General features: G+C 39.0%; 1 protein-coding gene across 1 annotated transcript in view; it reads right to left on the bottom strand.

The window, feature by feature from the left end:
* LOC122815075 overlaps positions 1-19752 on the bottom strand; it is a 3014144-nt gene that overhangs the window by 1417916 nt on the left and 1576476 nt on the right. Inside the window, exon 82 of the mRNA XM_044087319.1 lies at positions 2154-2189. Coding sequence (XP_043943254.1) covers positions 2154-2189 — 36 coding nt within the window. The remainder of the gene's footprint in view (positions 1-2153; positions 2190-19752) is intronic.

The raw sequence follows: 19752 nt of genomic DNA, 5'->3' as shown, positions 1-19752 counted from the left end.
CAATGACCAAATAAGTTGTGCTCTGGGCCTAGTGTTTGAAGTCAAATAAAATAATGTCACCCAATCAGCAAAGAACAAACTAGCTTGAGAAAATACATATAACACATCTAGAAATAGTAAAATGTAAAGCGACAACAAACAGTGTAATGTACTCAACAGTAGCATTTACTAAAATAAAGCAAACTGTGAACAGATATGTCTTCTACAAAGTATACCTTAGCAAGATCTCAGTAAAAGAGATGGTGATTGATACCTTCAGTTGTTTTCCAGTCCTTGGGGTCAAGAAAATACAGATATATCCCAAATCAAGGAAGCAATATATTGCATGTGTCTGAATTATTATTCCATGTTCCCTGAAATAATCAAACTGACAGACACAATGACTGCAGGTGTGATTATTGCACTACTGCATATGGGCCCTACTTATAAACTTGTATCATGGCTTAAGGCTGATATGCAGTAGAACTGTTTTTCAAAACTCTGCGTAGTTCACAGAAAAAGGGGTAAGAATGTTGTATGCAGCCTTACCCCATTGTGTATACACAGTATTCCAAGTACAGAGCACACATGCAAATGACTTTTCTTCAGCATCCTACATGATTCCCAACACCATGGTAACTGGATATGGGCTGATCATGATGTCGATCCTGAGATTTGAACTGTGTACCTGCAGATGGAATCTTGCTTGTCAGTGCACTAGTCCCTCATCATTGATGATGTGTTGCTCAGCTGAGTAATGCACTAGCACTGAATTAAACAAAAGAGTTCCTTTGCATAACAGGAAAACCCCTACAGGCATTAACGCTTCCTGTGGTACAGGTAAGCTTACAACCAGAGCCACACCTTACGCCCACACACAATAAAACTGTTGAGCCTTTATCAGTGAGATTTCCTGCAGTACCAGATCTCCTCATTGCACTGTCATACCTAATGAATGAAAGGATTTGCATGATTGTGGAGAAACATTGTCTCCATGGGCACAGACCCTCCAGCCCTTCATTTTTAAAATTATGCATTGATTGAGCCATAGCCACCAGAATAAAGATGGACTGAGCACGCAGCCCATCTTCTGGGGCTCAGATCAACGGTTTCATTCAAAAGGCATGGTGTGACACACTGGTGGCTGCAGGAGACTGCCATTTTAAGGGGGCTTACACAAAAAATGGGCAAGTAGGATAAAACTGAGCAGGAGTTTAATGAGTGACAGTTATAAACATGGGTATTTAAAGACTAGTACCATGACACGTACAGTGACACCTAACAGACATGGTGTGATTTTTGGTTCTGAAGAGGGTCCTGGGAAGGTTTTGGAAAGTTATATGTACCAGAAGGAAGGCAATCCAAAGGGGGTCCTCCAAGGGAAAATAGCCTTTGTGGAAGTGCACAGAGAATGAAATTAAGTTTATCTCTGTGTTTGTAGAACTGTATAGTGAAACTATTTGGTCTTACTGCTTTTCCTGTGGCTTTTGAAAGTAATGTGTTCATGTTTTAGTTAGATGTTATACCTAAACCCTTTGTGTAAGGAAACATCACATCTGAATTGAACTGAACTTGTCTAAACCCTATTATAAAGGAACACTGCATCTGAAATGAACTGAACTTGTCTGTGTCCAAGGGAATATTGCAGCTGAATCTGAAAGAGCACTATACTGAAGTTCTATTGGTCAAATAAAGTGTGGCTAATTTGATATATCTGAATTTTGTTTGTAGAAAAGAAGCACCTGTCTTTTACTTAATTTCTTCACCTGTTGTGTACACATACATATATAGATAAAAATACAGAGAGAGATAGAGATTACATATAGATATAGCTAGACAGATGGATACACATGCGCGCACACACACACACACACACACACACACACACACACACACACACACACACACACACACACACACGCACACACGCACACACACACACACACACACACACGCTCGCACACACACGTGCACATACACACACACGCACACACACACACACACACACACACACACACACACGCACACACACACACGCGCACGCACACACACACTCTCTCTCTGCTGCTAAAAAGTTAGTATAAAACTCGTAAGAGCTGCATTATTTCAGGTATATGTTTCATGAGTATAATGAGTATACAAGTCTAACTGTATCGAAAACTATGTTTACTTACCTTTTGTCCCCTTTCTCCTATATCTCCCTTTGTGCCCTATAATAAAAAGAAATAGGGAAAATGTCATATTATGAAACCACACCGATGGGATAGACAAAGCTAAAACCTTTTGAAATAAATGTTTTCCTTGGCTAAAACCAGTTACATATGCTTGGTAAAAATGTATGAGATGATTATTTATTTTTACATATATTACCTGCAGAATTTCACACTGTTATGATGATATGCAATGCAAGTTGATACCCTGTATTCAGTTTTGACATAGGGTTATGCTATAGATATGAGAAATCAAATACATTAATGCCATTTTTCTGCATTATGAAATGTATAATTATCGCCTTGGGAAAAAACATGTACCTGTGATTTACCACATAGGTGGCAGTACAATAAACACCAAACATGTGATAAGAGACTTAGGGACACAGGTGGACAGTGGTCTCCCCTTCGATAACCACATCGGCACAACAGTCAGGAAATCCTATGTGGCACACCTCATCACTAAGGGCTTTTCATCCAGAAAAAAGGAGGTCATTATCCCAATGTACTCATCCCTCATTAGACCCATTATAGAATACAACGCCCCATTTGGTATGTACCTCTCAAGACATCTGCAACAACTGGAAAGGCAGCAGAAATACCGCATTAAAAGAATCACAGGCCTAAAGCAGATACCCTATGCTGACTGTCTAAAAAAACTCCATCTATACTTTGTCACATATCATCTACTCAGAGGCGATCTCTGCTTAACATACAAGGCCATGTCAAACCCAGAGCTGTTGGACATGCTACACTTAAAGAAATCCCAATCCCTCAGAGCCAGACGCTCCAGGGATCTAGACCTTGTCATCACAATGAACAAAACATGCTGGAGGGATGGGTTCCTGACCCAGAGACTCCCCAGACTCTAGAACAGACTGCCCATACATGTGAAGCAGAGCCTCTTTGGCCCTCTTCAAAAGGAACTTGATGATTGGATGGGAGACAGGAAATTCACCCTGGGGATCATGCCAGCTGCCCTGCTAGACAAGGGTCCAGGGAAGTAAATACTGTAGGAAGAAATATCTAGGGAATTGTTATGGCTAGGCTTGTATAGGCCCTAGAGCTGATAGCCTAGTACCAACCTATGAACCTATTACCTATTGATTGTTCTCTATCCCTCTTCATTTATTTTAAATTATTTTATTGATTTATTTTAAATTATTTTACTTGATTCACTTGTAAAATGGGTAGGTGAACCATGGACCCTTTTCAGCCTCAACCTAGGCCGTAAGAGCAAGGGTAAATGCAGTACATGTGGATATTTTAGAGTAGCTAATCAACCATCATGCTTTTTAGGAGTTTGCTGGAAGAAACCCCACACAATCACAGGAAAGACATGCAAACTCTACTTAGCCAGGGATGAGACACTGAATAAATATTTATGCATGTTCTCTCATTCTCTCTCGCTGTATGTATGTATGTATATATCTAGAGAGAGAGAGAGAGAGAGAGAGAGAAATGTGTGTGTGTTGTGAAGTCAATATGCTTGGATGGCAACATGAAATAATATCTGCTGCATACACGGCAATAGGTGTGGTATTCCTAGGGAAGCGGCTACCAAACAACAATAAAGAATGTTATCTAACTTAGTAGAGGGCAGGTCTGCTGTGCAGCTAATTGAGAGTAACCTGCATTAAGCTGTATATTAGGAGTGTTAGTACTGTAGTTAATCTGTATATTAGGAGTGTTAGTACTGTAGTTAATCTGTATATTAGGAGTGTTAGTACTGTAGTTAATCTGTATATTAGGAGTGTTAGTACTGTAGTTAATCTGTATATTAGGAGTGTTAGTACTGTAGTTAATCTGTATATTAGGAGTGTTAGTACTGTAGTTAATCTGTATATTAGGAGTGTTAGTACTGTAGTTAATCTGTATATTAGGAGTGTTAGTACTGTAGTTAATCTGTATATTAGGAGTGTTAGTACTGTAGTTAATCTGTATATTAGGAATGTTAGTACTGTAGTTAATCTGTATATTAGGAGTGTTAGTACTGTAGTTAATCTGTATATTAGGAGTGTTAGTACTGTAGTTAATCTGTATATTAGGAGTGTTAGTACTGTAGTTAATCTGTATATTAGGAGTGTTAGTACTGTAGTTAATCTGTATATTAGGAGTGTTAGTACTATAGTTAATCTGTATATTAGGAGTGTTAGTACTGTAGTTAATCTGTATATTAGGAGTGTTAGTACTGTAGTTAATTCAATTTCAGATTCCTGTAGAGTGGACTAGATCAGTCTTTATTCTGAGACCCAGCTGGAGAACTGGAACTTAAAAAATGGTACTTTTTTAAACACACCTTTATTGAATTATCGCTTGTGACACAGACAATTTTGCATTTATACAAAAGTAATCAAACTGTATTAATTAATTAATATTAATACACATTATACTTCACATATATTGCTATATATCATATAATCCAAGCAACATTACATAAATTATTCAAATTCTGCTCTTTTTCTTAAACAAGAAATATATTCATTAAACCATCACTTACAAAATAAGGAATCATGCATTTATATAAATGAAAACAAACCAGACCGACACAGTCCTAGTTGCAAACATTTTACATCACAAACCAGAGTGACACAGTCCTAGTTGCAAATATTATACATCACTTATAATCTAGCAGTCTCATGGCAGGAGGAAGTCTGCTGGTGAATGACTAAACCCTTGTGCCAACATAAGGATTTGTACCAGCTAAAAGGATTCTCTAGATAGGGAAAAGGGCTATTGATAAAGACTGGCCTCTTAAGTCTAAGTATGGTACATTGTAAGTACTGCACATTACAAATGCTACCACTACCTTTTCTGACATCCAAAATGGAAAAAAAAAATGTGAGGGTATATTAAAGGCTGTAATGTCTACTGAGCAATGGTTAATCATTTCACTGGTTCCATTGTGCACTGATCATATTTATTTATTTGTATTTGTTTTCTGGGGGAGAGTACTGATCTCCACAGACAGTTTTCAGATTCAGCCCAGGAGCAGTGAATGGTTAAGTGACTTGCTCAGAGTCACATATTTAGGCAATGGAAGCTGAGGGAATCAAACCCTGTACCTCTTGACCACAGGAAACAGCTCATTAACAGCTCTGTAATACTCTAAGTCAACTGCCAGACTGCAAACATAAAGTCCAATGTACATTTGAAAAAAGATGGAAGCAGAAGGCAAGGAGCAGGCCTATCTTACTTCTTTTGTAATATACCCAAGTAGGTAATGTTGGCTGTAGGCTGAATGGGCTACATCTTCCCATGGCATCTGACTTGAGATCCCCATAAAGTCTACATGGACTATATAAAGTTACAGAAAGAAATTCTGGCAATGACAGCTGCCTCATCTGAAGCTTGGGAACTTTCAAATGATGGATTTAATTTATGTTTTGAGATTAGTGTTAGAACCTACTGTGAATGGTGTATGTAAAATTTGGGAAATTCTAATGATCGATAACCTTAAAATGGTGCTCTCTAGTTACTTAGAAAAGAGAGCATCTAAATCTGTCCCTAGGTCTTCTGACCAATTTGTTGTTGCAACAGAGCATTTGTTATTTGTCCTGGTCCACTTCAATAAACACACAACACCAAATGACATTTGGCAACTTTTATTAAATTTCGATAAACACGATTATTGACCAATAATTATAAATTTCAACCAAAAACATGACACAGGTGATAATAACCTCCATGAAAGAAGACATAAAATAACCATAAGGACAGCGTACCGCTCACCCTTGAATAAGCAGCGTCTCCACTTGCTCACTTATCCTTGCACTAACGAGGCAGCATTACCGCTTACCTTCAGTTTATTGAATTACACTACCATCCATATAAGCAGCTCAGCTTGATTATTAACTTGTCCACCAGAGCAACCACTCACTTTCCTTCCAAATGTATTGAATTGCAAATCCATCACCAGAGGGGGAACAGACGAGGGCAAGCTTTCCTTCTTCTCCGCCTAACCACAATCCTCACTAACAAAAAGGGGGCAGGTGAGAGGGTAGCAAGTTCATGCCAAAAATGTGACTCCTACCTCAGATACACTTGACAAAACCCTCTAAACCCCTCCCTACTCTTACTTCACATCCTCCTAAACATCCATCCCTCCCTCCCATTTTAACCTATCCTCCACTTATTCTCCTAATTCCTGCTAATCTATGTATCTAGCCCCTCTTGAAGATGCCCCAAGACAAAATGGTCTATGCCAAACATCATTTATCCTGGTCCACTTCAGTAAACACACAACACAGAATGACATTTGACGACCTTTATTAAACTTCCATAAACATGATTTTTAACCAATAGTTATACATTTCAACCAAAAACACAACACAGGTGATAATAACATCCATGAAAGAAGACATAAAATAACCATAAGGACAAAGTACTGCTCACCCTTGAATAAGCAGTATCCCCCACTTGCTCACTTATCCTTGCACTAACGATGCAGCGTTCCCACTCACCTCCAATTTATTGAATTACACCACCATCCATATAAGCAGCTTAGCTTGCTTATTAACTTGTCCACCAGAGCAACCATTCACTTTCCTTCCAAACTTATTGAATTGCAAATCCATCTTCAGAGGGGGAACAGAAGAGGGCAAGCCTGCCCCTCTTCTCTGCCCACCAGCCTGGCCAGGCTGTTCCCCCTTTCACACACCTAACTACCAGCCTCATAACCGCCATTAAAGCATTAGGCCAAACATCATTCAGTGTACCCCATCCTTCCTAACCAAACTGTGTCCATGCCATCACCTCTCAAATCCCTATCCCATAAATAACTAAATTAGTTAGTTGCCTAAAAGCTGAAAATAAACCACTGTTCCCTCTCCACTGCTAAGATAACCACTCTAAACTCATAAGCTAGCATGGGTCTATATCACCCCATCAAATGGTGATTAGTATGAATGCGTTTTGTTCGAACCGAAAAGTCCGAAAGCCCTAAACTGCGACATTATGGAGCATCATTTTTTTCCCAGGGAAAAAAATCGGTGACCCGTCTTCGGGGATTTGCTATTTCCTCCATTGTAGTGCGATCTCGGAGTTGGCATATTTAAGTAGGGAGTGTGGGGGGCACATACCCCCACGTCGGGGGGTGTGGTGGGTGAAGACCCCCACTTCAGTTTGTTTTAAAGTTGTGATTTTTTTTTTCACAGAACAGCGATCTTTTTTCCCTGGGAAAAAAAATCGCTGTTCCGTGAGTTTGCTGTTTAGGGTTTTCGGACATTTAGGTTCAAACAATATCACCATTCGATGTGGTGATATAGACCCAGCTAGCATACCCAATATCTATGACTGAAATACTCAGTTTCCCCACAGCTATGCTTTGGTCATTACCAGCCAACCAGACAACCAAACACTGCCGCTTGAAACCATGCAACGACAGTTGCATACCCTCACCTAAAATTACAACACCATCTTAATGCCCAGTAAATAACCACATGGAATCTCTTTCCATATTCCATTCAGTATTAATCTTGTCATCATGCCAACTACTCATTATGAGCAAAATTGCATTTAAACCACCATCATGGCCTTTACTAGTATGACCCAAAATGCACCCCACACAATAAACCCAAGCCAAGCAAACTACCCAAGCACAATGTACCACAGAAACCTGCAAATGCCTCATGTCACCAGGTCAACAAGGTCACTGACATGCCATCATGCCTAAAAGCCACCTCCTGGCCACCCAGTGGATATACTAATGAACAAACTACCATTTCTTTTTGTAATGAAACAATTGTCTAAAATTCCCATCATATCCACCATCCACTGAGTGGATTATAGACTTCCCCCCTGAATTCCACCCCTGTCCCTTGACAGACACCAGCCATATGTGGGAATAAGAAATTAAACTTAGGTAGCTACAAGGGCCTTAAAACCATTAACCTCATACCTACCCATAAACTGTCATTCGGTGTGTGGCATCCTCACTCATCACACTGGATTCCTGTCATCACCGCCCAAAACCCTACCTCATAAACAAACAAAGTAGCGAATTGTTGAAACAGTCAAAATCAAATCCCAATAAATCTGCAAAGATTTAGTGACAAACCATAACCTCATAACCTAGCATAACCTCTGTACATTGGATAAAATTTGGCTTACCTAATCACCAATAGTAGTCTTACCATGATTCCAAGATCAGTACCCACCAAATATATCACCCAAAATTAGACCCATGCTAGGAAAAAACACACCATGACAATGTACCACCAAAAATCTAAAAAGCTGAATGTCACCCAAAACAAAACAAGTCAACGACTTGCCATCATGCCTAAGTGCTACCCCTCTGATTTTTTCTTTTTTATTTATTTTAAAAAGACTAAACTCGTGACCACAATGCTATTTCCTTTCCTTAAATGATCAATTGCCTAGAAATCCTGCCATCAAACCCACAATCCCTTATAAGGCAACCAAATTATAAAACCAAAATTCTGACATCCTGAAAAACTGTAAAGTAGAAATATACACCTGTCCCTGAGTCCCCCATGAGGTAGTTCCTGAAAACTCCCTATGATGTGCAGTAACAAAGAACTCTTGCAACATATCACACCTAAAAGATAACGATAGTACTACACTATGCTTCTGATTACAACATATCACACCTAAAGGATAACGATAGTACTACACAATGCTTCTGATTACACGCACCTAAAGGATAACGATAGTACTACACAATGCTTCTGATTACATATACAACATATCACAGCTAAAGGATAACGATAGTACTACACTATGCTTCTGATTACATATACAACATATCACACCTAAAGGATAATGAAAGTGCTACACTATGCTTCTGATTACAACATATCACACCTAAAGGATAACGATAGTACTACACTATGCTTCTGATTACAACATATCACACCTAAAGGATAACGATAGTACTACACAATGCTTCTGATTACACACACCTAAAGGATAATGATAGTACTACACAATGCTTCTGATTACATGCACCTAAAGGATAACGATAGTACTACACAATGCTTCTGATTACATATACAACATATCACACCTAAAGGATAACGATAGTACTACACAATGCTTCTGATTACATATACAACATATCACACCTAAAGGATAATGATAGTGCTACACTATGCTTCTGATTACAACATATCACACCTAAAGGATAACGATAGTACTACACTATGCTTCTGATTACAACATATCACACCTAAAGGATAACGATAGTACTACACAATGCTTCTGATTACACGCACCTAAAGGATAACGATAGTACTACACAATGCTTCTGATTACATATACAACATACTCATAAACGGTAAACGGAACACATATAGGCTTCACAGATATCAAATATAAAAAACTTGATATAAAATATGACCGAAGACTCGTGTAAAACATAAACGAACGCTCTTTATTCTGGTACAGTTAGCGCTTTCACCTCCTTGGCTTCATCAGACTGCATCAAAACCACATATCACAGTCCTTTATATATCACATTCAATTAATCACCTAACGTTTATACAGTTGCCTTCATTTAAAGGCTGATAAACTAATTACATAATCAATTAAAATGACTTAGTGCAAAAACATTATAAATGCAACGAAATAACATGTCATAACATCTATTTATAGAACTTTAAAACTTTAAAAATATAAACATGCATGAAATGCATAAAACGACAACTATCAATACACATACATATATTACAAAAATAAATGTGTATGTGTAACATTAAAACAGTCTGTCATATAGCCAGTGCCCACTTGCTACTTATTTCATATTCCCTTTCTTTAATCTGCATTTTTTAATATGGTTTGTAATGTTATAATGTTTTTGCACTAAGTCATTTTAATTGATTATGTAATTAGTTTATCAGCCTTTAAATGGAGGCAACTGTATAAACGTTAGGTGATTAATTGAATGTGATATATAAAGGACTGTGATATGTGGTTTTGATGCAGTCTGATGAAGCCAAGGAGGTGAAAGCGCTAACTGTACCAGAATAAAGAGCGTTCGTTTATGTTTTACACGAGTCTTCGGTCATATTTTATATCAAGTTTTTTATATTTGATATCTGTGAAGCCTATATGTGTTCCGTTTACCGTTTATGAGTTTGTGGACTTTTAATATTTTTTACGTGGTAACGGACACGCTACTCGCCTGGGGCTACGCTATTACTGTTTTTGGTACATATACAACATATCACACCTAAAGGATAACGATAGTGCTACACTATGCTTCTGATTACAACATATCACACCTAAAGGATAACAATAGTACTACATTATGCTTCTGATTACACGCACCTAAAGGATAACGATAGTACTCCACTATGCTTCTGATTACAACATATCACACCTAAAGGATAACAATAGTACTCCACTATGCTTCTGATTACAACATATCACACCTAAAGGATAACAATAGTACTACACTATGCTTCTGATTATACACACCTAAAGGATAATGGTAGTACTCAGCTATGCTTCTGATTACAACATATCACACCTAAAGGATAATGGTAGTACTACACTATGCTTCTGATTACAACATATCACACCTAAAGGATAATGATAGTACTACACTATGCTTCTGATTACAACATATCACACCTAAAGTGTAATGATAGTATTACATTATGCTTCTGATTACACGCACCTAAAGGATAACAATAGTACTCCACTATGCTTCTGATTACAACATATCACACCTTAAGGATAACGATAGTACTACACTATGCTTCTGATTATACACACCTAAAGGATAACGGTAGTACTCAACTATGCTTCTGATTACAACATATCACACCTAAAGGATAACAATAGTACTACACTATGCTTCTGATTACAACATATCACACCTAAAGGATAATGATAGTACTACACTATGCTTCTGATTATACACACCTAAAGGATAACGGTAGTACTCAACTATGCTTCTGATTACAACATATCACACCTAAAGGATAACGATAGTACTACACTATGCTTCTGATTACAACATATCACACCTAAAGGATAATGATAGTACTACACTATGCTTCTGATTATACACACCTAAAGGATAACGGTAGTACTCAACTATGCTTCTGATTACAACATATCACACCTAAAGGATAACGATAGTACTACACTATGCTTCTGATTACAACATATCACACCTAAAGGATAATGATAGTACTACACTATGCTTCTGATTATACACACCTAAAGGATAACGGTAGTACTCAACTATGCTTCTGATTACAACATATCACACCTAAAGGATAACGATAGTACTACACTATGCTTCTGATTACAACATATCACACCTAAAGGATAACGATAGTACTACACTATGCTTCTGATTACAACATATCACACCTAAAGGATAATGATAGTACTACACCATGCTTCTGTTTATACACACCTAAAGGATAACGGTAGTACTCAACTATGCTTCTGATTACAACATATCACACCTAAAGGATAATGATAGTTCTACACTATGCTTCTGATTATACACACCTAAAGGATAACGATAGTACTCCACTATGCTTCTGATTACAACATATCACACCTAAAGGATAACGATAGTACTACACTATGCTTCTGATTACAACATATCACACATGAAGGATAACAATAGTACTACACTATGCTTCTGATTAAAGTGCTGACAGATTGCCAAACCTAACACCTGCAAAACCTTGAATGACCCTAAAATTCACTATCTCCTAATGCCAATCCACAACATTCAAAACTAACCTTCACTCCCATACTACCTATGCCACTAGTAGCATACAACATGGCCAACTGCTGGAAAACTTCAGAAGCATGCTTTGTTTAAACCCCCTATCTCCCATGTAAACAAAATACCCTGTCCCAAAATATCCCCAACACACTCTCATGCCTTCAATGCTCCTTAAACCCTACCTACAAAATTCACTCAAGCATAAATGAAATGGTTCTTGTGGTACTCCCTTCCAAACCCTAACCTAGTATATAACATTACCAATACCTAGCCTACCTTATGACCAGTTTCATGCTTCCATCACCAGAATACATCATGGGCCCTCAACCAACACAGCAAGCTGAAAGGGTAACTGTAAATGCACCACAAGAGTTCCAACATTTCTGATGTGCCTAACTGCATATAAAGAGGTGCCCCAACATCCTGCAGCAAGCCTTTTCATAGGTTCATAGGTTTGTACTAGGCTATCGGCCCTAAGGCCTATGCAAGCCTAGCCATAACAATTCCCTGGAAATTTCTTCCCACAATATTTACTTCTCTGGGCCCCTGTCTAGCAGGGCGACTGACATGATCCCCGGGGTGAATTTCCTATCTCCCATCCAATCATCAAGGTTCCTTTTGAAGATGGCCAATGAGGCGCTCTGCTTGACATGTATGGGCAGTCTATTCCAGAGTATGGGGAGTCTCTGGGTCAGGACCCTATCCCTCCAGCATGTTTTGTTCATTGTGATGATAAGGGTTAGATCCCTGGAGAGTGTGGGTCTGAGGAATTGGGATTTCTTTATGTGGAGCAAGTCCAACAGCTCAGGGTGTGACATGGCCTTGTATGTTAAGCAGAGATCACCTCTGAGTAGACGATATGCCACAGAGTATAGCTGGAGTTTTTTAGAAGGTCAGCATATGGCATCTGCTTTAGGCCTGTGATTCTTTTAGTGAGGTACTTCTGTGGCCTTTCCAGCTGTTGCAGATGTCTTGTGAGGTACATACCAAATGGGGCATTATACTCTATAATGGGTCTAATGAGGGATGAGTACAGTGGGACAATTACCTCCTTTTTTCTGGATGAAAAGCCCTTAGTGATGAGGTGTGCCACATAGAAGGATTTCCTGACTGTTGTGGCGATGTGGTTATCGAAAGTGAGACCACTGTCCACTTGTGTCCCTAAGTCTCTCATCACACTTTCAATGTTTAGTGTCCTGCCACCTATGTGGTAGTTCATGGGTACATGTTTTTTTCCAAAGGGGATAACTATACATTTCTTGGCATTAAGCTTGAGCCCATGGCTCTGGCACCAGGCATCTGTTTCTGTAAGGCCCTTTTGTAGAATATCCACATCATTTGGGGAATCAATAATGGCTCCCAGTTTGCAATCATCTGCAAACTTTGTTAGCCAGAGTCCCTTAGTGTTGGCCTGTACTTCAGAGAAGTAGATTCCAAACAAAAGTGGCCCCAGAACTGAACCCTGAGGTACTCCACTTGTCTCTTGTCTGGAGCTAGATTTGGAGTCGGCTACTTTTACAGTCTGGGTTCTGTCAGTAAGCCAGTTGGCAACCCATTGAGTGATGTAGGGATTTATGCCCAGCTTTGTAAGTTTATCTACGATTCCAGAGTGGGGGGGGTGGTGTCAAAGGCCTTGGCGGGGTCCAGATAGGCTGTGTGGACCACCTTACCCACATCCACAGCTCTGGAGACTGATTAGAAGAAGTCAATCAGATTCGGGAGACAAGATCAGACCTTCACAAACCCAAACTGGGTGGGGTCCAGTGTTTGAAGGTTGCCAATGTCTTTGTTTATAAGTTCCATGATAATGCGTTCCATGCCCTTGCAGATCAGGCTTGTCAGACTGATGGGACGGTAGTTCCCGGGATCCTAGGCGGATCCTCCCTTGTGGAGCGGGATAACTGTAGCTGTGAGCCACTCAGTGGGCACGAAGCCTGAGGTGAGGCTATGATTAAACATGACACTTAGGTGGGGTGCCAGTTCATTTTGTAATTCATGTAGTACACAGCATGGGATGTCATCTGGTCCCATGGATGCTGTATTCTTAGCTTTGGAGAGTGCTGTTTCTACCTGTGTGGCTGTGATTATCGGAATTTGGCAATCTTTTGGTATTGAGATGGGCCTTTTAGGGGGTGAGAGGGGGGGTGAAGTTGGCACTAAATTGATCTGCCAGAATATTGGCAATATCCTTGGGATCAGTATATTTAATGCCATTCTGTTGTAGCTCAGAGCAGATCTGAGCATTGCCATTTTGATTCTTGACATAACTATAGAATGCCTTGTGGTTGTCTTTGGAATCTTTGGCAATTTTATTTTTGTAACTAGCTTTTGAGGATTTTATGAGGGATCTCAGCTTCTTACTGAGGCTGGTGAGGGCATTTTTTCCATCTTGGGATTTTCCTCTTTTCTGCAACAGTTTCTTCCTTCTGTTGTATAGTTTGTTTATAGCAGGGGACCACCAGATTGGCTTCCTTTTTTGGAGAAGAGTATCTTGCTTCCATTTGGGATGGCACAATTCATGTATGAGTGGATGTGCTCGTACAGTGCCTTAGTGTAGGATTCTGCAGTCGAACTTCCAGATCCCATCTGCATGGGTGTTGTGAAGTTTGTCACTTCTGACTTCAGTAGCATGGAGTTGGCTTTGGAGAAGTTTTTTAAGGAGGTTTCCTTACCCTAGCATGACGTGATACACCTTCTGCAAACAGACAGCACAATCACTCCATTGCCTGTTGTGACATTACCCCACCTGTGGAAACCCCAGACCCTATAACAATCCCCAGCCATGCAATAACCTACCCCAAACAGACCTCCACCTCAAATTGCCCCCATACTACCTCAAACTGCTGAATAATGATTACCTGTGAACTCATTATACACCACGTCAGCAACCAAGACCATCCACCCAAGCAGAATCCATTACCTTTCAAATCCACCTCCATCAGGGCACATACAGTTGCTCTCCTAGAGCTCCCTCATCTATGACCTCATTGCACACCACCCAATGGACTGGGACATCCATTGCAGCAGCCTCCATCCTCTTTTGAGATCCCTTTATTCAGGTCACCAACTGATGCCCACTCCATTTCCATAACTCTGCGATCTCAAAAGAAAAACAACTTAAGCCACTTGTCTTTACAAAATTGAACAAAGATGAACCTCTATCCCTATCTCAACAAAGATGGGCATCAGACCCTTTAACTCTTGTTTTTATGATATTAATCTATATAACTACAATTTTACATTTTCTAAAATCTCCATGACCAAGTAACACTGACAACACTCCTTAGTCTCATATGAAAGCTCTCAGCTAACTGAAGAAGGTGCCACAGACATTTTCCATGCATCTGCATGGTTGCTGAGATCTTGAAAGTTGTTAACAAAATATAATGTGGACACAACAACCCCCCATAACACCATGCACCTTCAGCCACTGCCAGTCTGCTCCATCCGGCACATGGATAAAGAATTGGACTATATCAACAACACATTTTCTCAGAAGCTGCTGTCTCTCAAACATGGGGCACCCTAGCCTCCATAATGTGGAACAAATGTACAAAATGTGGGACGCCAACTAATAGCTCAGCAGCAACATCACCTTACCCTTGAAAATCAAAAGCTCAGGTCAGAGACACTTCTCAAATGGACCAACATATCAGGCCAAAATCCAAACATTCTGCAAAATCTGTACAGCTGAGAGGCATGCACACCAAGGGAACAAAGGCCCCCAAAATAGGGACACTTACCAATTACTGCTCTTTAAACTTAGTACCTTGCTAGAGTAACAGGGTTTGTTTAACATGCATTTCCTAAAGGATCGAACGTCAGACTCAAATGTATATAATTTATTGACATCAATCCTCAGATAATCTACCTGATTTGCCAGAAACCCACAAACTTTATGAAGAGCAGACCAAACTTATGAGCCAAAATCTGGACAGATGAGAGGTATGACACTATGCCACTTCACCCCCCCCCCCCTTGTTTTTTTTTTTCTTTTTATATAACTCCACCTTCTATCAGCTTTCACATACGGGCTTATCCCCCCAGGCAACTGGATGATACCAAACCTCTAATTAATATTGATCTCCCCTTACCATCTACTAACTTAGAAAGTTGATGCAGCTGGTTTGCTTTAGCATGAATTTTCTGAATGATATAAAGCCTGAAATTCAAATATCTGTCATTATTCTGAGTTCAGTCTTTAATGATTTGCCACTAACTGCCAGAAAACCACAGTTCTGTAATAAACAGGCTAAAAGTATGAAGCAAAATTCTACAAAAATCTGTACCATCAAGAAGTATGCACAACTATTGCAGCAACCCCCAAGACACAACCGCTGTTCCACTAAACATTGTGGCCAAGTCCAACCATACCCTCCCCCACAGCCATTACCACAGCACTGTGCATCTGCGGCAATCAACCATTACATGTAGCCCACGAGCAGACACACCTTAACAATGGAACCATTCCAGTGGCAAAGTGCGGGAATTGACAGTTCCACCAACATCAGCAACCACCCTGAAATTAAACCCATAAGCAACGAACAACTAAACACAGATCAACCGAAAGACACAAGAGCTGCAATGGCAATAACATAAAACCCCCCCAATCACTTCAAATAAGTACGTCAATCTGGTCATCACCTTTGAATCCACATTATGTCCTGCTATTTTAACTGTTATCCCCACCATAAGAAATGCTGTTTTACTCTAGCCGCCAATTTCTTGTCCCCCCATGCCTATCCATGCCCTTGTGATATGAATTTTTTTTTTTTTTTAATACATACTCTCTTGTTGTCCCCCCCTCCCCCATTTATCTTCCAGCTCTTTCAATTAAAAGTACAAACAACAGCAGGCACATTTTTCTGATTGCCATCCATGCCTAAGTCAGTAGAACAATATGGTGAACAGTGACAAAACCTATTGCATACTTGTGTGTGATATACAAACTCTTCACACACCGTCAAAATATTTCTTGACAGCAAAGCTTTTAATATTATTTTCTGCTTCAGTTCGTTCAATTGTACCTTAGAGCATACTTAAAATTTCAGAACCAATTGTTTTAATGTAATAAAGAATGAAGATAGAGAAAATAAAGCAACATTATATTATTGTAAACATAACTGCACTTTTAATTACCACACTATAACTACTCCTTAGTTCGATTCCTATTCTTCATACTTAAAATCTTTTAGGACCACCCTACAATTCAAAGTTTTGTGAAATTCCTCCTATCAGGGTCATTCCATTTTCTCTCAACTGACAGACCAGTATGAAATGATGAAAGATGTTACATTCCTCCCTCCCAACAGCCCACACCTCAATTGCTTGTCCCCCCAGGTGAGTCATTTCCATAGCCAAAGTATACTGTATACAGGAATGCATTATGACTTGGACATAAGGAAATTCTGCTCCAAGAAAAAATTGTGGGAACTGTCCAAAGTGACATGATTAAAAGTGGTACACCTGCTTGCTGTCAGAGAAACTACACTGTCCCTAAACTACTTCCACAGGGGCTCATGTGTCAGCAGCATAACCGTCAAGTGAAAGTACTGACGTGCAGAAACAAGCTGGACAGCCCTAATGAGTAACGTCAATCTTCACAATGGCCGCAAGTGCAGCAATGAATGCCAGCCCCAAGCCCACAAACCAAGCCTCAACATCAATGCTGCAGTGCATGGAGGAAGCAATGACATTAAAAGCCAGAATGGCAAGATACCAAGGCCTGCAGCCCAGCCCAAAAAAGACAACCAAGTCAAATCCAGGAAAGTACCTATTCAGCCCTACAAGCTCACCTACCAAACTCACAGGCTCCAACCGGGTAAGCCCCATTAATCCTCTCAAAACTACCTGACACCACCAACGAATGAAGACCAATCCCAAAAGCTACCAGGTCTAGCAGAATACTCCAAGCAAGTTCGTAACATAACTCACTCCTTCACGGTCCAGTCCCCATGAGCTGCACCACCAACAAGCAAATCCGCAACTAACCAAAAACAAAACTTTCGAGGCAGCACCACAGTTAAAAAGGGTTCTTTTTTTAATACAATTTTTATGTTGTGTTAGGACAATCTTAGGAACATGGACTTTATCCTCTGACTGGTTTTGTATATTGTTTAAACACGCAACTGACCCTTAAGGTTACTAACAGTCTCAATCCTACAAAAGTCCCCTTTAGCCAAGAAATAACCCATGACTAAACACCATTGTGAAGCCCCACAGCAGCCATGAGAAAAGAAAAAAATTGCCTAATCAACCATCTTACCACACTGCTTCCAAGGCCTCCCTCACCAGCAACACTACCTTAGGTCATAATGGACTTACCTTGCCTTAGCTAGTTCACGCCAGAAATGTGACTCCTACCTCAGACACACTTGACAAAACTCTCTAAACCCCCCCACTCTTACTTCACATCCTCTCATTTTACCCTATCCTCCCGTTATTATCCTAATTCCTGCTAATCTATGCATCTAGCCCCTCTTGAAGATGTCCCAGGACAAAATGGTCTGTTCCAAACCTCATTTACTGAAATCCCAACATCTAAAGTCAATCTGCATGTACCATGGGCTAGTAATAAGCCCTTAAAATGCATTTGTCAATTCATGTAAACAAACAAAAAGAAGTGTCATCTGAACCAGTTTGCTTCTTTATTCCAATATCTTTATTAAACTTTCATATTTTTTATTAAACCTTTAACATCACAATCAAAGACTTCATCAACATTTGTTAAGTATTTTTCATACAGTCTACCTCATTAACACATTAAAAATAATACCATAAGAAGTGTGTACACAAAGTGCTGAATGCCTTTATATGGTTTTAACTAATACAATAGCAATACTACACACCATTATGAGCCATAGCTTGTAACTGTGACCTTTGATACCATTTCTTTTCTTTGTTGATTTAACTTATATTTATTTGTGAATATTTGAGTTTATTGGAGTATGTCATCAAGCAGTGTACTCCAAAATTGTGCATAGTAGGAACATTTACTTTGGTTACTGACTATTAACTTATGAGTTGTTATATACTTAACTGCCACTTGTTTAAAACCATGCCATGACATCTTTGATCTGACAAGCCAGTTCTGTGAAATGTATAATTTCATCAGTGATAAAAGGGTAATTAAAACATGTATGTTTTTGCTTTGTTAATCCAAGAGGAGGGATATGTAAAATTGCAAATTCCCAGAGCAGTGGTGGTCTTTTGTATCCTATTTTTTGAAGACTGACTTTTAATGAACATATATGAACATTTCCAGCTCTAGAAGATATGAAGAATATCAGCTTTTTGGACGTTACAGTATAAACAGTTTGGTGAAGATGTGGAATAGTATTTGTTAAGTTTATCAGGAGTTAAATATGCAATATTTATTATCATTAACTGTTTTATATATATATATATATATATATATATATATATATATATATATATATATTTATATTTATACGTTTTTAAGAGAGCAGTTTTAAGGATAATTTAATTGACTGAATTTTCTGTTTTTGAATTGCTGGTTTTAATTTGGTCCAAAAGTTTGAATGTAACATATTGTTTTGATATTCTATAGCTACAATTAATTTATACATATTTGTTAAAATTTTTTTAGTGAATGTATTCCACAACACCCTGCCAAGGTTTATGTTGTTGTCATTAACCCTTGGTTGCTCTAAGAAGGTTAAGGTAATTTATTTTATCTGTCTCAATATAACTAAATAGCTTTTAGGAACGTTCAAGGCATTTCTCTAATCATTTATTGAAAGGTTTTTATAGTTATAAATGTCTAATATTGACATTTCTTTAATTAAGGGGTAATTGTTTAACAGTGGATTATTTAGTTTAAAATTT

The sequence above is a fragment of the Protopterus annectens genome, chromosome 11.part0 (assembly GCF_019279795.1).
Source record: "Protopterus annectens isolate FY-2018-M chromosome 11.part0, PAN1.0, whole genome shotgun sequence".
Taxonomy (NCBI): Eukaryota; Metazoa; Chordata; order Ceratodontiformes; family Protopteridae; genus Protopterus; species Protopterus annectens.
The sequence above is the reverse complement of the archived record's forward strand: the minus strand, read 5'-3'. Positions and strand labels throughout refer to the sequence as shown.